This window comes from Plectrocnemia conspersa, unplaced genomic scaffold (assembly GCF_051122295.1).
Source record: "Plectrocnemia conspersa isolate PC_06_02 unplaced genomic scaffold, ASM5112229v1 ptg000004l, whole genome shotgun sequence".
Lineage (NCBI taxonomy): Eukaryota > Metazoa > Arthropoda > Insecta > Trichoptera > Polycentropodidae > Plectrocnemia > Plectrocnemia conspersa.
The window spans coordinates 8,523,815-8,544,146 of NW_028277168.1; the positions used below are offsets into that span (position 1 = coordinate 8,523,815).

The following is a 20,332-nucleotide window of genomic DNA, read 5'->3' on the forward strand; positions in this document are numbered from 1 at the left end:
ATAATTAAAATAATACATATAAAAAAGCAAACAAATCATAAAATATCAAAATTAAATTATACGAACTGGACCAGCTCCTCGTAGCTAACATTGAACAGGTCAATGCCAGCGTATTAAGGAGCCGGATGGCAACAGCCATAAGCGAGTCGACAAGTGCGGACGTCCTAGTCCCAACGGCCATTAAAAGAGGACGTGATCGTGATTCTCGAAGACGTTTTAGAACCCAGAACTGAAATTCCTCGAGAATAGCTGGATTGTTGACAGCATTGAAGAAATGCTTAGCGATATACAACTTTCTGTGAGAACTCAGCGAATCGTAAGGCTCTGGGATATAAGAACCAAATATCCTTTTATAAAGGTATCTTAAAAACCTATTTTGAATCTTTTCGACTAAAAGGGTGTTATTCGGGGTTTCTAAATTATAGATCCCTATTGGCTACGAACTAAGGTGTCATAGAGGACGCGAATAACTGACTAAAGTGAGAAGCGTTCCTCATAACAAAGCCGAGCATCTTGGAAGATAGTATGTGTAGAGAAAACCTCCACTTGCTATCAAAAGTGATTCCGAGATCTTTAGTAGAAGTTTCTCTAGTCAAAATGTTCCCACCGAGATTGTAAGAATAAACAGATAGCGATCGGGATCGAGAAAATGACAGTATGGCACTTTTCAACACTAAAGGGCAGACGGTTAACGGAAGCCCATTTCCATAGAAAGTTTAAATCATTTTGTAGAGAGAAGGAGTCCGCAACAGACCGAATATATTAATATCTGCGAACAGAAGAAAACTTGAATTTGTGACTGCCGTATTTATGTCATTAATAAATAACATAAAAAGCAGAGCGCCCAGGTAGAACCCTTGAGGAACCCCCGAAGGGGAGAAATATTGCTTTGACAATCGGCTACCATAGGCTACAAACTGTCTACGATCGCTCAAATAACTCGAGAATAACCGAGTTAAATCATCCGACTAACCGAAGTTCAACAATTTTTTTAATAATAACCATGACAAACCTTTTTGAAGTCCTTTTCAAAATATGTATATACGACGTCTACTTGAATTCCTGCATCGAAAGATTATGTCACCGTTTTGATGAAAGACAGAAAGTTAGTAACAGTGGAACGGGCTGAACGAAACTCATGCTTTTAGTCCAACAAAACTAGTCGAAAGTGATTAAAGACATCTATGGATAATTATTTCAAACATTTTAACAGGAGCTGACAACACTGCGACTGGTCTATAGTTCTTTATACACAATTTGTCACCTTTTTTATGAATGGTGGTGAATTTTGTGCATTTCCATAGATCAGGAAATGATGATGTCTTTAGAATTAGATCAAAAATACGTTTTAGAGAAGCAGCGAGATTGACTTTGCAACCATTCAAAATGAAATTAGGAATTAAATTTATGTATAATATAATATGATATATAAAGTATAACTTACAACAATATTTTAGCGATTAATATTCAAGATTTGATACTTAATACTTTTTAATTCGATTTTTTTTTATTGAATAATATTTTCCTTGAATAATAAATATGTAAATATTTTAATTACTCTTTAAAAATATGATAATAGTTTTTCATTTTAATCAATAAAAAAAAACAATGCCAATAAGTTCTACTTTTGAATTATTATACATAAAATCGTATCATTCCTTTAGGCTTATTTATTTTTTTATTCCTAGTTACTATTAAATTACATGTAATATAAAAACATAAGTATACAATTAAAATGTGCATTTTATTTCACTGATGTATTTCTTAACTCTACTCAGAACACCTAATATTAAACATATGTACATTGCTTTTTTTGTTATTAAAATACAAGAATATTCATTCTTAATAGTTATCTTACATATACAATATAAAATCGTATGTTATTTTATCTACTTCATTGAGTATATCGATGGCTTAATGTGTAAATTTGCTACTTTTGGGTGAAAATGTCTTAACAATGTCATCTTATACCTTAAATCGAAATACACATGCTCAAAAAATTACGCTCTCCAAAATCTTCAATTAAACACCAAAATTTCATATCAAGAAAATTGAGGTATTTTTTATTTTCCTATTTTAAATCTATTTAGCTTTTTTTATTTGTCAAATATGGAGTTAGTTCAAAATTGGTCAATATTATTTTTCTTAGGAAATATTTAAATAGAAGGAAGAAAAAATAATACAATAATCTTAGTTAATGTTGGTTTTTTAATATTTTTATTTTTGCTTTGTTTGCTTGTGATAATTGTATATTATTAAACCAACAATTTGTGGTGTTTTAAAAATACCAAATACAAATACAAAGTATACACACAACATTCATGGCCTTCGCATGATTTTTCAAATATTTACGTGAAAAATAAAAGGCTAGTATACTCATTGTATGTGTTCAGATTCTGCATGCTTAAAATTCACTTTTGTATTGTCTGCTAAGAGTTTCAAATCGCTTCAGAAAATAACAAAGTCACCACGACTCATTTGGTGTCACTGAAATTCATAAAATATTTTTTATTTCAGAGACGCGCTCTTCCTGTTTGTTCTCCTGACTGACGTTTCCAAAGCATCATGGCTAGCTCGTCTCGCACTCTCCGCCAAACGGGACGAAGTTCAAGAGTCGATCGGAAGGGGAGTTCAACTTCTAGGGCCTCCTTGCACTTTAGACGCTCTCGTCGAAGCTCTATTAGTCGGAGTCGGAATGCTTTCCGGTGTTCCTAGATTAGTCGCATTATCGTGGTACGCTTGTGTTTCAGTCATTGTCAACTATATAGTGTTCATGACATTATATCCCGCTTGTCTTTCGTTAATATCTGAGGTAAGATTAAAATAAATCTAGATATAATAGATGTCATTAGTTATTTTATTTTGATTTGTTTATATTTTAGCTTTCTACTGGCGTTAGAAATACAGAATCGACCAGCACTGGTTTATTGGGAGCTCTGCACGCCGTCGAAGAAGAACAAAAACCGAATCCTGTTGTTCAGAGAGTGAAGCTGATAATGTCTGCGGGTCTTTTTATAGTCCATTTGCATAGGTATTGTATTTTAATATCATGAAATTTATTCCAAGAGAACGTCAGTGCTTAGTTACGTTCTTCCTTATATATTCTTTAAAATATATTTTGGAAAACATTATAGGAAAGTTATTATCGTAGCGTTCTTCAATTGTCATGGCTGTCGTTAGGCGTTGTGAATTTATGCTAAATATACTCACTTAACATTGAATACTGTTACCCTTAACCCACAATAGATTAAATCTTAGTCTCCATTCACAACTATGTTAATCTATTAAAATTAGAACCGTCGTTCTTTTTATGTGACACTTTGACATCAGTGTTAAAGAGTATAGGAAGTCGCAATCTTTAAAGAATATCTATGAGACTCATTGTCCTAATGAGTGGGGATGAGCTCTAAATACGGCCCAGAATCTCGCCTCTTCTTCTTTTTTAATTGAAGCGTTTGACGACTCAGTCGCATTCTTGTTTTTGTAACGCATTTGTTCGTTTCAGTCGATGGATGGTGAACGGTGAAGATGAATCTCACGCTACTGCCAACTCGTTTATAAGCACTTTACACAACAATATAAATTTGAACAAGACGGACGAAACAATCTTCCAGCCTTATATGAAGTAAGTAGTGTAATATTATATAAGCATCTTTAATATCAAGATATTAACAGTCAAATTTATCTTTATAGATGGTTGATGGTTAGTGTTGAGCAATTGGTGATTTTAATATTGGTCTGCGCTTTGGCTGCAAAGTACATATTTTTCGAAGACCGCGAAGAAATCACCGAACAGTTGAATCTCAAGTCGACAACTATCGATCAATCCGGTATCATGGCTTCCAGGATTATCATCCACGAAAATGGAATGAAACACGTACAATCTATTTCGGATTTCCAAGCCGATGCCGTTCATAAGAAAAAGCCGATCTTTATCTTGCCCGGATGCGAAGACAACGAAGACAAAGAGACGCAGACGGAGGAAGATCTAGCGGCGTTTGCAAATTTAGAACTATTGGAGAAGAACTCTGTGGCATTACCGCGCCCAGTGCGTTTGCTCGACGAATGCCTTGAAATTTTTAAATCTGAAGGAGCGCAAGTTTTGAGTGACGAAGAGGTGATACTTTTAGTTAACAAAGAACACATACCTCTTTATAAATTGGAAGCTGTGTTGGCTGATGATTTGAGAGGTGTTAAATTGAGGAGGCAAATTATAGGACTAAAGGGAGGATTCCCGAACGCTCTCGATGGATTGCCGTATTTAAATTATGATTATTCCAAGGTAAGTTTTATTTTATCCTAGTTTATTACCAACTATTTAAATAATTTAACTGAATATTTAGTAGCTTCTACTTTGCCAATTATCTTATTATCTTTTAAATGGAGAAATTTATATCATCGACTTATTGTTCATAATTAAATGTAAATTTATTTATAGGTATTGAACACTTGTTGCGAGAACGTCATTGGATATGTTGGAATACCAGTCGGATTTGCCGGTCCGTTGATAGTAGACGGAGTTTCCTATATGGTTCCGATGGCTACAACAGAAGGAGCATTAGTCGCTTCTACAAACCGTGGTGCCAAAGCTTTAGGAGCTCGAGGAGTTACATCTGTTGTCGAGAACGTTGGTATGACACGAGCACCAGTTGTCAGTTTTCCGAGTGTCATCAGAGCAAAGTATGCGTTTAATACATCTTATATACATTTAAAAATACAGATTATTAATACTAAATTATTTATAGTGAAGCTCAAGCCTGGATTAACACCAAAGCGAATTACGATAAAATAAAAGAAGCCTTTGACGCCACCAGCCGATTTGCGCGTCTCCAAGAAATTCACATTGCAATGGATGGTCCCAATTTATATTTAAGATTCAGAGCTACGACTGGAGACGCCATGGGTATGAATATGGTATCCAAAGGCGCCGAAATGGCACTTTTACACATAAAGAAATTCTTCGATGACATGGAAATAATTAGCGTGTCTGGAAATTATTGCTCCGATAAAAAGCCAGCTGCTATCAATTGGTACGTCGTTTATTTTATTGCAATGTTTATTTATTTTCAGTGTTGATTTATTGATTTTTTTATTATATAGGATCAAGGGTCGTGGAAAGCGAGTTGTTTGCGAAACAACCATTTCTGGAGAGGTTCTCAAAAAGATCTTTAAAACTGACGCTAAAACTTTAGTGCGTTGTAACAAACTGAAGAATCAAATTGGCTCTGCTTTGGCTGGCACTATAGGTATGGTTTTTTTTTTATACAAACAACGATTTTTTTCATTATATGTATTATAATGTACGGTTTTTCACTCCAGGAGGAAACAATGCTCATGCTGCAAATATGGTAACAGCAATATTTATCGCCACTGGGCAAGATCCTGCTCAAAATGTTACGAGTAGTAACTGTAGCACTAATATGGAGATGGTCGGAGATAATAATGAAAATTTATACATGACTTGCACTATGCCTTCGCTAGAAGTTGGAACTGTCGGTCAGTATTTGTTCTCATACTTTTGTGAAACAGACACTACATTCTACATCAATTTTAATTCTCTACCATTTTATGAATTTATATGCGGTGTTTTTAATCTTAAAAGTTAAGGAAATTAACGTATTTATTGTTTCTTTAAATGAAATTCGAAGATTATCATCATTATTTTTATTGTCATAATTAATACACTGGCAAACAATATAGACATCAGACGCGGGTGGTGAGATACTTACCCTCTCGCTTGCTCACGTGCTAAGTGATGAGAGTGAGAGAGAGATAAGGGCATGCGGTCCGCATGCTATTATCTCTCACTCACTCTCGTCTCGTCCGCTCCTCATAGACATAGGGTTTTAAGCATTTGGCAGTCTTTAAAAGTATAAATAAAGTACACAAAAGTACAGTAGACCCCCCCAATAACACGGTAAATTGGGGACGTGTTGTTGGGGGACTAAAATATACTCATACAATTTTTTGCAATACATATGTGTGGTGAAATATCCTCCCTTTGGTTCACTCACACATAAAATAACAGACATCCAAATAGCACGTCTCCAATTTACCGTGTTATTGGAGGGTCTACTGTATATCTTTGTTGCAGAAAAATGCTTAATTGTTAAACTGTGTTATCATGTTTTTTTCACACAGTTGTAAATTTGACAATCAACAATGTGTCATCTGCATAACACAGATTGGAGATAAGAAATATTAATCATCTTCATTTTTCAGGTGGAGGTACAATCTTACCGGGTCAAGCTGCTTGTTTAGAAATGCTTGGCGTTAGAGGCGCACACAATCAGTCCCCCGGAGACAATTCGATGAAACTGGCGCAAATCATATGCGCTACAGTCTTAGCTGGAGAACTCAGTTTGATGGCCGCCCTGGTCAACAACGATCTCGTCCGTAGTCATATGCAACACAATAGGTAACAAATATTTTCCATTCTTTATCTAATTAATATCCTAACAACTCAAAATAATATATTTTTCCTCTCAGGTCTGCCATCAACCTAAATAGCAGTCCAGTACACAACAACGTCGGTCAACAGCGGAGGATATCACTCGCCCCGCCAAAGAGCAGCACTCCTCATTGATATTAATCAATTGAAAATAGTTAAAATTGTGTACCTTATGAATATTTACATATTGAGAACGCTCTATGATTATGATCGTTATTACCTCAGTGCCGTAGCTGTCGAATGAATATTCGGTGAACTCTTCTGTGTAGTTATAGTATATAATATAAAAATGTCTTCCATTCGTCGGTAATCAGAGGTTGATAATGTTGCTGAAGTGTTATATAACTAGATTAATTTATCTTATTGTTTTTTATATGAATAAGTATTTTAGTGTTGAATGTGATTTTATAATACAATGAATCCTTGTGTATAATATTAAAAAAAAACAAGGTGATAAAACGCGCTACGTATCATAGCCATGTGTGTGTTTTTTTATAATTTTAATAATTTTAGTTGTTAAAACGAATATTTGATATATATTATTTTAAACTATTTATGTGATTTTTTTATTAAAAAAAAATTAGCATTTGTTCGATAGAAAGCTACTTGCTCTCCAAAGTTAATTGTAACCTTTAAAACGTATTTGCATATCAATTGAAAATCTATTGCTAATAAAAGTATTTAATTAAATAATATCACTAGTCGTATACTTTTATCTAAGCTATTAGATATTCGTCAATGTAAATTAAAATGATGCTGTATATAATTCCGCTTAAATTATTTAAACATGTGCTATTCGATTTAACGTTATGTAAAAAAATATTTTTGACTGAATGTTATATAAATATGTAATTTTGATTTGCAATATCGTTACAAATCAAAATGTTAAATGTTTTAAACAGTTACCAAAGTAGATCTCTAGAAGTGTTTTCACTTTAATGCTATTAATACAATCATAGGAAATAACAGATGTCAAAAAATACCAATTTAAAAAATATGCAATACAATATAATACATCACGATGCCTTCAAACGATTGATAAAATATTGAATCAAATATGAAATAAATGCAATAGAATTTGAATTAATGTTGTTTTATTTAACTGTGTAAAAAAGCATTCCTAAAAATTTGGGACATTAATAATTTTCTTTCAAATTAAAAAAAATTATATCTAAAATATTATTACAGGTCAATGAAACGCTGCTATATAAAGTTATACATAATTTTACTTAATAATTACAAGAACTTTTCTGAATCATATCAAGACACCTGCGTCTTTTAAACTCATTAGCATAAGAAATGTGAAATGCTGGTAATCGACAAGTACTATACCATCAAATCATTAAGATTAAAAAATGTAGACATTCAGAAACGTTTTTTAAGCACTACAAATTATATTGATACAATTTTATAAACTATGCAAACAAAAAAAATTATTCAAAAGAAGCTTTAATTAATCTGAAAGCATTCACCAAAAATGTAATTGAGGCAAGATCTAGCTTTCTTATCTGGAAACGGTATAGAAAGAACTTGCTCAAGATACAAATTTAATCCAGGAGCGTACAAGAGTGTAATTCTCACTTTGTATTAATTGATAAGCCCGCACATTATACGTCAAAGCTGTTGGCCATCAAATATACTTTTTGCAAATAGCCGAGACTCTTTGAATCGAGCAGTGCTTGCGAAAGAATCACTTAGTTCAATACTCCTGACAATAATTCAGACTACTTACCCAACAACCTGCTACTACTCATTACACTTGTATTTATCGATTATTTGTTAAAAAAAATAATCTATTTTATGCAATAAAAATATATAGATAAAACAATTTTACAAAGGTCCACAAAAGTTAATTTAAAACTTCAATATTAACTTTAAAGTAATATATAAAATAGACAAGAAAATTGCAGGCAAATTCCAACAACATTGTCTCAGTACACAAATTTTGTATATAATTAGTAAAATCAATTGAGATTCATTCTGCAAGTATTTGATTGTACATTCAATATAAAAATAATTATAATATGAGCGTTACATCTTTTCATAACTCTCCGTAAGATTACATATTGTGCAAGTATGTGAGAAAATATCGTCTTCTTCGTTGTAACTTTCAGGGCCAAAATTATGAGTGTGGGTTCGTCCCTTAGTTTTATCGAAGAGACTGCTTCTGACGTTCATGCGCAATTCTTTCATCTGCTTGGAATATTTCTTAGCTTTCGCAGTTTCTTTCTTCCCTTCTCTGAGCTCTTTTTCGGCGATCAACGTCTCTTTAGTTCCCCACACCATCAACGCTCTCTCTTCCACTTGAATGTGAAGATACAGCTTCATAGAGCCCCATCTATTATTATGCGGATTCTTTCTCATGATGCATTTCAAAGGCGGCTCTCGTTTATCAAAATCGCAATCGGCGAGTAAATATTCGCTTTTCGCTTCCGTTTTCGTTATTAAACTGTGTTTATCCTCGCTGTCTCTAAAATAAACATGATACACAATATATCATTAATATATCAATAGATACAATATATATTAAATGATTTACCTGCAAGCGTCGCAAACGTTGTAATTGAAAGATTCGAATAAATATGATGTAGAAAATTCTTCTTTACAATCAATGCAAATCGGTCGTTCTGAAGGCTCTATTATAGGAGCTGGTTTTATAGTCAAAACAGCAGGTTTTTGTTTTTCTTCTTCAGGGTGTTCTGCAATTAGAAATCCACCGCCGCTGTCGATATATTTGGTTCCTTGCACTTTGACAACTGTTTGTTCTATGGTAGTGGTGTCTCTATAAGTTATAAATTGTTAATTTATTGTGCAATTTTAATATGTATTTTACGGTTGTTTACATTTTGGATGAGGGGTGTAGAATCAATTTGGCATCCTTTAGCATCAAGGCTTTTAACCTGTTCCTTTCGATTCTGGCCTTTTGCGCAGTTGTCAATTCGGACTTTTCAGTGCTCATTTTGATGTTATTGGATAACTGTAAATAGTTATTTTAACTTGTTTGTTATATTTGAAATCAACGCCGGCAGGAAGATCGATTGACAGCAATGAGGTAGTGCTGCCATTAATGAAAAAGTATTCGCCGTTGTAAGCATTACAAAATTTAAAAAAATGTGATATCGATTAACATTTTAAAAGTTAAAAAATGCAATAAAATTAGTAATTTATTTATATATCTTAAATTTTTTCGCAGCAAAAATATGTTTTTGTCGTTCTTATAATATTTTGCTGCTAATTGATTTTATGTCGTAATGCTTGTGATTATGTTTCAAGTTTGCCTCAATCTCAATACTTTCTAATATTAATTCGATATGATAAGGCGCTATCTGAAAAATACCTTCCTTTTATTACATTGTAAAATTCGACCTACAAATTATCAAAATCTGAAACTAATTCAGTCAAGACTTGCAAAACCGTAACCTTTAAATATTTATGTACTTCGTATCGAGAAGAACGCGTTCAACTTTTTAGACAATTGCTAGTCATTATTAAATTCTCATTTGTCCATCCCGAAAAATTGTAAATAGTTTGAATGGTTGAAAAATTTGCAATTTCAATTAATGACGCCATGATGATACACAGGCTTTACCCTATCTCCAACGCTTCTAGTCTCTTAAAAAAGTTTAACTTGATTGCGAATTGCTTGCTCTGAAGGACGATGAATTGTCTATAATCTTACCGTAAACTTCGTTACACAGTTCGTACAGAACTCTTATTTATGTACAATAATTAAACAATTTTAACGCGTTGAACGGTGGTTAAGCGATTCATTTCGTAAATGTGTTGTTGCAAACTATCATTTGACACTTAGAACACGTGTGATTATTGACAGCTGTCTGATTTATAGTGCTGCCAACATAGGAAACTCGATTAGAATCTGGCTGTTCATGAATCCATACAATAATGTAATGTAAATAATTATTAATAATGAAATGTATAATAATTATTAATAATGAAATGTATAATAATTAGAACGAATAGTATATAATATATGATAATAATATAATTTATGTTTTTAAAATACGTAAATAAAACGAATTTGTAGCTAGCTCTAATTATTAACGTATCTTTCAATGTATTTAAACTATTTCTTTTGACTCCTAGAATAAACTTTAAATAAGAGAAAGCCCTTTCAACACTTACTTGTGTTGCTGGAGCTCATAAAACCACCATTACAATTTAATGTTAATGAGGATATGTATTATTGTTTTCTTCCCAAACTTATAACATATTGTTGCAATTCGCGCGCTCTCGCGCCTGCGTCGGGACTCACGCGCAGATCGGCAGTAAAAGGCCCATCGGTCGCCACGCTCGGTTGTAGGACTATCGCTCCTCAGGAATGGTGCCCTGTTTTTGAATTCGCGTGTTTTTATTTGTTCGCAAAGGCTCTGATGTAACGGCCCCACACAGGCCCACGTAACACTGGTGTCAGAAGTGTTGCATCAAGATGCTGAGAAATCGCGGAGGAATCGTGGAGTCGGAGTTGGACGCCATCGCTGAAATGAAAGGCGCTTAACAGGCTAAGCGTCTTTCATTTTACGGCAGGGATCTCCGACCCGGACATAGAGACGGCCGCGTACAGGGCCGGAAGCGACACGCCGTTGCAAGATGTCATCACTATTGTGCAACGAGTGCACATGTCAATAGAGGCAAGCCGTGCACGCCAGCAGGCGGCTCCGCGAGAAGTTTTCACGCCGCGAGGCAAATTTACGCCGAACCAAATTATACCGCGGCGAGGAGATCATGTATGGCGGGGACAAGGAAGACGCGAGGGTCCTAGTCGCCACGGAACGCCGAGGACCCGAGCAGTAGCTAAACCGGAACTCGGTTCGGGAAACGAGGAGTGTCCGCGTTGACAGGGGCAACAGCGGAGTACACAACGCCGCCCGCGAAGATCGGTAGAGGTTATGTTCAAGAGGGCGTAGCCATTATCGCAAACGGGAAGATCGGAGGCGTGCGTTGTGCGATGACCGTCGATACGGGAGCCAGTGTGACGGTCATCCACCCTGATGTACGAGCATTAATAAAAAAATGTAAACGCTTGAGAGGGTACTCGACTACTCTCACGACGGCGACGGGAGCCAGTGAGCCGATCGAAGAATGGATCGAGACCAGCCTTAAAATACAAGGAAGGGAGGTAGATCTTAAAGCTGCGGTCGCAAAAATTACAGATAAGTGCTTGCTGGGTCTCGATGCTTTAAAAGCTCTAGGAGCAGCTATATACACTACGCCGAAATTAAAATTATGCGTGCCTTCGCCGAAGGTCGCCTGCAGGGCCGCTCGAGGCCAATTATCTGGGGAGGCTGGAAGAGCTCATTAAACGAGCGAAAGACCGCCTTTCGGTGGCAGAAGCCGAGCGCCTTAGCCACTTCGTAAGCAAAAACAGCGGAGAACGACGAAGACTACGGACTCACTGACGCTGCATGTCATAACATCGACACGGGAACGGCACGACCAGTCAAGCTGCCGCCGAGAAGATTACCGTTAAACCGTCGCGGCGAGGTCAAGGAGCTGATCGATAAAATGCTGAGACAAAGGATAATCGAGCCAGCTAACGGACCCTGGGCATCGCCGATCGTTTTAGTAAAAAAAAAAGCGGAGAAACATGCCTTTGCGTGGACTACCGCCGTCTCAACGACTCAACGGTCAAGGATTCTTACCCTCTCCAGAGAATGGACGACGTCATCGATCAGCTTCACGGATCCAAATTTTTCTCGACCCTCGTCCTTCAGAGCGGATATTAGCAGGTGCCAATAGCACCGAGAGACAGGGAAAAAACGGCATTTAGTGCGGCGATAAAAAAAATAACAAAGTGGAAAGCGGCCGAGCACCGTCCGGAATGGGAGGTAGTTTCTGCTGAAGATGACGAGACGAAGATCCTGTACTCGCAATGGGACTCTCTTGTCATTAGAAATGGGCAATTGTATCGGCGCTGGGAAAACACGTCGGGAGATCGGCATATATTCCAACTGGTGCTTTCCAAGGAAGAAGGTGCTGACGCGATCCGAGAGGTCCACGACGGCCCGACAGGAGGACACTTCAGCGTCAATAAAACGACGAAGAAACTTCGGGCCCAGTACTATTGGCCGACGTGCAGAGAGGATGTCATCAAGTGGTGTAAGCGATGTGATATCTGCGCGGCGCGCAACGGTCCAAACCGACGAGTCATCGCCCCTATGCAGAAGTACGTATCGGGAGCCCCGATGCAAAGAGTGGCAGTAGATATTCTCGGCCCGTTGCCACGAACACGCGATGGCAATCGTTACGTAGTGGTGCTGACGGACTACTTCACCAAGTGGCCGGAAGCTATCTCAATTCCCAACCAAGAAGCAAAGACCGTGGCCGAAGCACTCGTCGCGAACGTCTTTTCGAGGTTTGGTGCACCGGCAGAGCTGCACTCCGATCAAGGACGTAATTTTGAAGCAAGAGTCTTTAAGGAGGTGATGCGGATATTTGGGATCCACAAGACGGGAATGACGCCAGGACGACCACAATCTGACGGTATGGTGGAGCAATTGAATAGAACTCTTGGAGCGTATTTGTCCAAATTTGTGGATAAGGATCAGAAGAACTGGGACAAGTTGATCCCAATCTTCTTGACGGCGTATCGGTCAGCAACCCACGAGGCTACAGACGAGACCCCGGCCCAAATGATGCTCAGAAGAGAAATCCACCTGCCGTCGGAGATATTTTGCGAACCGCCCCCGGAGACAGAGCAGACGACGCTGCTCAAGGACGACTACCTCCTGTGTCTGAAAGGGCGGATGAAGACAGTGCACGACGCACTACGGAAGCGGCTACAACTAGTGCACAATCGAATGAAAGCACGCTACGACGTCAGGTCGACGACGTCAGGTGACCGGGTGTGGCTGTACAACCCACGACGGAAAGTTGGCGTAAGCTCGAAGCTGACCCAGCCCTGGGAAGGGCCGTACACGATAGTCAACCGTCTCAACGAGGTTGTCTATCGAATTAAGAGAGCAAGTGCTCGAAAGTGTATGGTAGTGCACATAGACAGACTAGCGACCTACAATGGAGTGTAGTGAATTTTCATGTTGTTGTTTTTCTTATTTTTTTTTTATTATTTAGGTGTTTTCTGTGTATTTTAGTGTAATAAAGGATCGGGTCGATCCAAATTGAGCGGGGGATAGTGTTGCAATCCGCGCGCTCTCGCGCCTGCGTCGGGACTCACGCGCAGACCGGCAGTAAAAGGCCCATCGGTCGCCACGCTCGGTTGTAGGACTATCGCTCCTCAGGAATGGTGCCCTGTTTTTTATTTGTTCGCAAAGGCTCTGATGTAACGGCCCCACACAGGCCCACGTAACAATATGTTTTTTTCTGTATAAATTTTGGATATTAGTAAATTTAATCAATATGAATTCACTGTCCACATTTATATAAATAGAAAGTCTGTGTGTCTCTATTGCTCATTTTGTACTTCTTGATAAATCCTCTAAATCGTCTACCTTCTCATTGGATGCTTCACTAGATGATTGTGATTGAAATTGATTACTCTAAGAATTGTAATTTGTTTAAAATATTTTTCAAATATTGAAAACGTACCGAACCAGAATAAACTGATATTTTTATGATTTTCGTTCCAACAAAAATAATATTTTTTTGGTTCAAACCCCTGGTTTCAACTTAATAAAAAAACTATTATTATTTTTTAGAATACTATAAGTAATTTAATGTAATGAATGTTTATTTTTGAATTGAATTTTTTTAATTATAACAATGTTAGTATTTTGTGAGTTTTTCCAATAATACGTCATCGAATATTTGCAATCGAGGTCAAAAGATAATATGTCAAAATTAATGACGTTTGATTTATTTCGCACGGCAACCCTGGTTGCGTTGGCAAGCCTGTGTAAACATCTGTGCGTCTAAGCGAACACACCGGGGAGCATGGGTGGGTCGCAGAGCTCCCCGCGGTCAGTGAGCGTCGAGAACCACATGCCGGTGCAGGTGTCCGAAGCGGCGTTGCGCAGGGCGGCTCAAGCCGCTCTGCCCAATGCGCAACCGCAGTCCCAACCCCAGGTATCTTACATAACCGCGTCAGAACTTTGAGCTGACGCCCTCGTCTCCTCGTTGCGTAACGAGGAGTGACATCTGACATTGCAAGGAAAGCAAACCTAACTGAGTTTGACAATATTACACATATACTATTAGTAGGTCAATCAAATAACCTCTAAACCGATTTTTTTCGTTTATTCTTTTGTTTTTGATTTACATTTTATTGATAACCAGTGTTTCTCAAACTTATTTATATTTGTCAGTTTCACGAGTTACTTGAATGGTCGATATCTAACTTTTGCTGGGTCCTCCCTCCTTTCTCTTAATTAACCCATTGATTACTTGAATGCCATAAGAGCACTATCTTTGAGCATTAAATTCCCGCTACTTTTTACAATTATGGGTATAGCTTTAAAGTAACCATTGCAATCCTTACACTTTTTGCTCGTCATTAGTGTCATATTTTAGCCAAAATAAAATTTCGACTGAAATGTTTCAATTAGCATCTCTTCTGCCTTATCACAAATTCACACATGAGGTAAATATTGTTTTTGAGCAACCAATAATCAGCTTCGCTCAATTTTTGCCTAATCTTGATTTGTTAGAGTAGTAAATTTGGAATAAAGGTTGAAATTTGGGAGTGAAATGGATTTTTAATATATTTTCATAGACATGAAACCATTATAAATATCGTTTCTGAGAAAAATTGTCAATATTGCTACACAATCAAATTGTTCACACATAGACAACATGTGGAAGGATGTCACAGTAGTTTTTTTGAAATACTATGAGTGGGAGTTAAAACAATGGCTAACTAGAAAGCTACGAGAGCAGTGGTTTGGCTAAACAAAACATAAGTGAAATCATTATTTCGGAACACCCAAGAATCTTACATAAAAACTCTATAAACCATTTTCTCATAAGCTTTGAGACACATGCTTAAAAAAATACTCAAAGCCTGCATTGAATAAATATTATTGTACCTATCCATTGCAATCATTAGGCCGTCTTCAAAGTTATCAAGGCGTTACAAAGTCTTTTATCAAGGCGGCTTTCATAAATGACATCACAGATTTAATCCCTTCCTGCTCATGTCCGTGTTAACTTGGAAATTTGTATTTTGTTAATTCTCATTTCAAAAATCAGCAATTTTTTGGACAAAATTATCGTAGCATTTTTTACTAAAAATTAAATTTGTACGAATATTTAAAAATGTTTGGCAACAACTACATATTTTTATATCACTGCATAAGAAAGGGTGGGTCCTTGCAAGAAGTTTTTGTGTCATTTTTGAAAAAGTAATATGACCGGGAAGAGGTTAAACTAGGGAGGTATCAGTGGAATTGTGACAGTGTGAAATAGGGTTCTAGCTTAATATGACATAGAGTCAAAAATTATCCAAAAACCTGCGACGTAATTTATGGATGCCGCAGGGTAAAGTGACTAGATTTTAAAAATATCAAAGAAGGATACTAAGAATTAAAAATCCATCTCAAAAATTTTTGTTCTAGAACAAAAAAGCAGCAATGTTATTTCATCTTTTCCAAAGGGGGGGGGGGAATAGTTGGCCAGTCGTGATCGTTTTTTTAATATTTTGACTTTATTAAAATTATTTTAGTATTTTTAATTAAATGACATGAATTTTTCTGGATAAATTGAAAGGGGGGGGGGGGCAAATGACCTCCCTTCAAAAAAGGACAAAATTGACCAAAAAAATATTATCACGGATTTTTTTTGTTAAGAATCCATCTCGGAAATTTTGTTTGGGAAGAACAAATTGCTGCCGGAGCTATAAATATTTATTTTGAAAATTTAGTTCAAAGACCATCTTCGAAATATATTTGAGGAGGAGAAATGGCTACGGGTGATAAATAAAAATGTCTTTTTGGAAATTTTTGTTCAATGTGGACAAAATTTTTTAAGACTATCTTCCTTGAAGGAGGACATCTGGTCACCTTACCTAAAGACTATGTCTGATTGTAAATTTACCTTCTCTTCCATTTGTCTAGGCTTCCTCGAAGTATTAATTTAAAAGATGTGACACTTGGTCACATCAACAATCATGAGAAACATTCAATGATCATTTGACAAAGAATCTCGCTCTCTAGACTGACAGATGTAGAACTAGAGACTAGAGGAAATAGAAATTTACAACTGCGAGGCTCAATAATTTTTTCTCGTTCGACATTCTTATTGTATATTTATCGATATAATCTATATTTGGTTTTATAAACTGTCCTGTATATTCATAAACATTGGTTTACTTATTCTGCAATTTACGGAGTATTCAGTGTCACAATATGTTTTTCAAAATAACATAATAGTGGCTGCAATTCTTTCATATGCGCATATCTCACTTTGGATACATGGTCGCTGTTTCGATAATCAATCTTTATATATTTTTACTTTTATCCAAATTTGATTCTTGAATGTGTGATTCATCTTTCAAAATAAAAGTTTTAGGAATGTAACATAATATAAATCTGCGCTCCTTGACAATATATATCTGAATAACCATCTGCTATTTATATTGTTAGTAAAATAAATAAAATTAGTGCTATTGGGACTCACAATGAATATTTATTATGTGAAGAAAACCTGAGTGTTTTCGAGTATTTGCACAAATGTAGAATCATTGTTTTCAAAAAAGTACTTGGGTAATTGTGGAGATGATTAAGTATTTTTAAAGTAGAAGACTTCTTATTTACTGTATCTAAATTTAAATATCAGAAACTAAGCCAAAAATGTAATTAATTATAAAACAAATAATAAACTATTCTTTGTATCGCATTTATTTTGCTTAATAATTATTATATTTTTTTAATTTTTCAGGAACCACCACTGCGTCAGCATCAAGCTCCTCCGCAAGATAATCGACCAAAGCATAACTATCAAGCGGAAGAAGATTATTGGATTAATCGCATAGGAAGGTTAGAAAAAACCCACCAGGCCATTAATAAAAAAATGGAAGAGGAGTACGAAAAAGCAATAACTGAGACAACTCAAATGTTTAAAAAGACACAATCTAATGCCGTAGTTGGAAAATTGCCACCATGTCAAGCGGAGAAAAAACTAGTGCGTATTTTATTTTAATAATTTTTACACTATTTGCTTTACTATTAATGTTATTTTCGTTTCAGGTTTTAGAATGTTATCAGAAGAATTCGTCACAAACTTTATTGTGTTCTCAAATAGTAAATTTGTTCAACGAGTGCGTATCCAATAGTCGGTATGGAAGCACAGCTGATGGAGCATAATCGATTCACTCCGTGTAATCAACATATATCCTAAAGCACACGTTAAAATTGTTTTCTTTATTTATGATTTTAATGTAATTTATTTGGGTTTTACTAGAGGTGCTCTTACAAATGATTGTTGTATATATTTACTAATAAAATAAAAATATCAATATTGTATTTTTTTTATAATGTGGAAAAAAATCTTTTCCAAGATTATTTTTGCCTACCCTAGTTGAAATAATAATGTATTACATGAGATGCAAATATCATTCTGCGCATGACTACCTTATAGTTCTGTTATTTCAATAAAATGACCACTCATAAGACAAAAGTCGCAAGGATATAATCAATGAAATAAATTATTATGCGGGTGTAGAAAAATAAGATTGGAAAATTTCAACATTTAAGCTAAATAAAATTATTTTAGTACCACGTGTGGTAAAGAACATTCTCAGAAAAACTCGAGTGTGGAAATGTACATATTTTCATGAAAACACGTGTTTGTAAGTATAAAAAAATGTATTTTTTTATGAAAAGAATTATCGATTTAATTTTAATAAGCTAAATGTTCGATATTACCCAACTATATTATATATTTTTAGTATGGCTGATTTTTATACGGTTATGGCCGTATTATAGATTTTAGAAGCAAATGTTTGACATATGCATGAAGTGATTCTTAAACATATTTTAAGGTAAATATTGGTTAAAGTGCCCTCTTTATTTCATATTTGTATGTTTAAACTATCAAAATCGATGGTTTCCAACATTTTCCTTTGTATTTAAGAATACCAATAAAATAAAATTCTTTATTTTTTTAATTTTAGCTTTGTTAATATTTTATGTAGAATAATTTAAATTGTACAAATGATTGCAACTCAACCAATTTATTACATATATATTGTTGTTATTTGTATACTAATTATTATTACGCTGATCTTAGATATTTATTGCTCTAGATGCCTAAAAAATTCGTCGGCGAAAACAGCAAAGCTGTTGTAGCTAAAGCAAGAAAAGCCGAGGCAAAAAGTACGCAAGATGCTATTAAAAAGAAAATGAAAGAAGATGAAGAGTGGCGGGACGACAATAAACAAATTCTTAAAAAGCAGCAAAAATTGGTATTATTGACATATAGCGTATTTAAGATAATATTTAAATTAATGTTGTATAAAAAATGTTTATAGGAAGAACAAGAGCGCAAAAAGCAGGAATTGCAAGAGAAAAAAGCTTTGACCAAGAATCTGCTCGAACAGGAAATGGATTCTATTAAAACTCAAGGAAAGCAACCGTTGGCAAAAATAACAAGGGCGCAGATTGTTTCCGAGACTGAGAAAAGAAACCAAATGGCGAAGCAAGCTAACGCTAAACCCGATGTAAATTTATGATTTAATATAAATTATTTATTATTTTTTCTATAAATTAATATAAAAATGCAATTCCAGAAACCAGCTGTTCGTATTGAAAAACCCTTGGAAGAAAACATCAACAGGTCTATTCCTATGGAAGAAGTCGCTCAAACGATTGATCAGGCTATTTCTATCTTAAAGTTTGTTTTTTATATAATTACTTATATTGTAGTAATAACGAATTATTGAATAATCATTATTATTTTATTATTGCAGTGTCAAGGATGCCGAAGTTGATAAGCATCCAGAAAAGAGATTGAAAGCAGCATACGGCACCTACGAAGAAATTAATTTACCTAGGCTCAAGGCTGAAAATCCATCGTTGAGGTTAACTCAATTAAAACAATTATTATTTAAGGAATGGCAAAAATCTCCAGACAATCCTTTGAATAAAAAAAGCTCTTGATCTCTCTTGAAGTTTTAAATAAACACTGTACTGAATATAGACAAATGTGTTATTATTTAAATATCCGTGTTTGCTAATAAATCTTATTTAATAATATATACATTTTTTATATACTCCTATATTCAAGTTGTCTCTATTTAACAGAACAAATAAAAATATGTAGTTGTCGCATATGCATATGTTATTAATACAAATAAGATGTAAGAAAACCATAAAAAATATATCTTAAAACAATTTGTAATAAATATATTTTTAATCACAGAAAACACTTACTCATGGTAAAGTCATAAAAATGATATATTAAAATATATGGATTTTGAGAAGGCTATTGATAAAGTGAATAAATTTGTTTAAATTAAAAATTTGACAAAAAATAACACTTTTTTGTAAAAATTTGTTTTTAATAGAGTTTGGCATAATTTGGCGTGTCACAAGGATTAAATATTGATTCACTGCTGTTTCTTTTAGTTATAATTTGTAAGAACACAGCAGTTGTTCATTCGAACTTTTAAAATACTGTGTGCGCATTTTAATACTCCACAATTTACTTCAGGAGTTGCAATAATAGGTATATAGAACGTATAGTGCTTACGCGTTCCTTTGTTTCATGTGCTAATTGTTATTCTAGTGTAGTAGTATTATTATAATAAAATTAAGAAAAGATTACTGTTTTATTAAAAAACTTTTATGAAAAGGCATTACAAAATAATGTCTATTATAAAACAATAAAAAAATGAGAAAAATATGACAAAACAATCTCGCAATAGCTTATTACTAAATAGTTTAATTATTAAAAATAGTGTATTAAGGTTAA

At 35.0% G+C, this 20,332-nt stretch overlaps 4 protein-coding genes across 6 annotated transcripts in view; 3 read left to right on the forward strand and 1 right to left on the reverse strand.

Annotated features, from left to right (window-relative positions):
* Hmgcr (HMG coenzyme A reductase) overlaps nucleotides 1-7,534 on the forward strand; it is a 68,871-nt gene extending 61,337 nt beyond the window's left edge. For both annotated transcript variants that reach the window (XM_088183885.1, XM_088183886.1), the window contains exons 4-13: nucleotides 2,518-2,812; nucleotides 2,883-3,031; nucleotides 3,506-3,625; nucleotides 3,694-4,282; nucleotides 4,439-4,680; nucleotides 4,746-5,030; nucleotides 5,101-5,246; nucleotides 5,320-5,496; nucleotides 6,223-6,418; nucleotides 6,490-7,534. In XM_088183885.1, the coding sequence (XP_088040011.1) occupies nucleotides 2,518-2,812; nucleotides 2,883-3,031; nucleotides 3,506-3,625; nucleotides 3,694-4,282; nucleotides 4,439-4,680; nucleotides 4,746-5,030; nucleotides 5,101-5,246; nucleotides 5,320-5,496; nucleotides 6,223-6,418; nucleotides 6,490-6,586 (2,296 nt within the window). In that variant the 3' untranslated portion in view covers nucleotides 6,587-7,534. The remainder of the gene's footprint in view (nucleotides 1-2,517; nucleotides 2,813-2,882; nucleotides 3,032-3,505; nucleotides 3,626-3,693; nucleotides 4,283-4,438; nucleotides 4,681-4,745; nucleotides 5,031-5,100; nucleotides 5,247-5,319; nucleotides 5,497-6,222; nucleotides 6,419-6,489) is intronic.
* Xpac (DNA repair protein complementing XP-A cells homolog Xpac) lies at nucleotides 7,529-9,535 on the reverse strand. Its single transcript, XM_088183888.1, has 3 exons — nucleotides 9,295-9,535; nucleotides 8,991-9,233; nucleotides 7,529-8,921 (listed from the first exon to the last, which is right to left on the reverse strand). Exons 1-3 carry the CDS (start codon nucleotides 9,408-9,410, stop codon nucleotides 8,483-8,485), a joined length of 798 nt encoding a protein of 265 aa, XP_088040014.1. The 5' UTR covers nucleotides 9,411-9,535; the 3' UTR covers nucleotides 7,529-8,482.
* A 4,786-nt stretch (nucleotides 9,536-14,321) lies between these two features.
* Nucleotides 14,322-17,876, forward strand: Chchd3 (Coiled-coil-helix-coiled-coil-helix domain containing 3). Its single transcript, XM_088184978.1, has 3 exons — nucleotides 14,322-14,491; nucleotides 17,300-17,542; nucleotides 17,608-17,876. Exons 1-3 carry the CDS (start codon nucleotides 14,360-14,362, stop codon nucleotides 17,722-17,724), a joined length of 492 nt encoding a protein of 163 aa, XP_088041104.1. The 5' UTR covers nucleotides 14,322-14,359; the 3' UTR covers nucleotides 17,725-17,876.
* Nucleotides 17,877-18,306: 430 nt separating this feature from the next.
* On the forward strand, nucleotides 18,307-19,614 carry LOC148235838 (coiled-coil domain-containing protein 124). 2 transcript variants are annotated; one of them, XM_088184396.1, is made up of 5 exons: nucleotides 18,307-18,401; nucleotides 18,650-18,824; nucleotides 18,891-19,079; nucleotides 19,149-19,252; nucleotides 19,329-19,614. In XM_088184396.1, the coding sequence occupies exons 2-5, from the start codon at nucleotides 18,666-18,668 to the stop codon at nucleotides 19,516-19,518; spliced, it is 642 nt and encodes a 213-aa protein (XP_088040522.1). In that variant the 5' UTR covers nucleotides 18,307-18,401; nucleotides 18,650-18,665; the 3' UTR covers nucleotides 19,519-19,614. The 2 variants fall into 2 exon arrangements, with proteins under 2 accessions (XP_088040522.1, XP_088040521.1); XM_088184395.1 differs by having other exon boundaries at nucleotides 18,666-18,824.
* The last annotated feature ends 718 nt before the right edge of the window (nucleotides 19,615-20,332 follow it).

What these genes read in the sequence shown, in the direction of transcription:
- LOC148235838 (XM_088184396.1), top strand. Translation starts at nt 18,666, where the DNA reads ATGCCTAAAAAATTCGTCGGCGAAAACAGCAAAGCTGTTGTAGCTAAA. An exon ending in TTAAAAAGCAGCAAAAATTG is followed by an intron (nt 18,825 to 18,890) that starts GTATTATTGACA and finishes AAATGTTTATAG; the next exon opens with GAAGAACAAGAGCGCAAAAA. An exon ending in AAGCTAACGCTAAACCCGAT is followed by an intron (nt 19,080 to 19,148) that starts GTAAATTTATGA and finishes ATGCAATTCCAG; the next exon opens with AAACCAGCTGTTCGTATTGA.
- Xpac (XM_088183888.1), bottom strand. Translation starts at nt 9,410, where the DNA reads ATGAGCACTGAAAAGTCCGAATTGACAACTGCGCAAAAGGCCAGAATC. An exon ending in CTACACCCCTCATCCAAAAT is followed by an intron (nt 9,234 to 9,294) that starts GTAAACAACCGT and finishes TATAACTTATAG; the next exon opens with AGACACCACTACCATAGAAC. An exon ending in AACGTTTGCGACGCTTGCAG is followed by an intron (nt 8,922 to 8,990) that starts GTAAATCATTTA and finishes TGTTTATTTTAG; the next exon opens with AGACAGCGAGGATAAACACA.
- Chchd3 (XM_088184978.1), top strand. Translation starts at nt 14,360, where the DNA reads ATGGGTGGGTCGCAGAGCTCCCCGCGGTCAGTGAGCGTCGAGAACCAC. An exon ending in AACCGCAGTCCCAACCCCAG is followed by an intron (nt 14,492 to 17,299) that starts GTATCTTACATA and finishes TTAATTTTTCAG; the next exon opens with GAACCACCACTGCGTCAGCA. An exon ending in GTCAAGCGGAGAAAAAACTA is followed by an intron (nt 17,543 to 17,607) that starts GTGCGTATTTTA and finishes TTTTCGTTTCAG; the next exon opens with GTTTTAGAATGTTATCAGAA.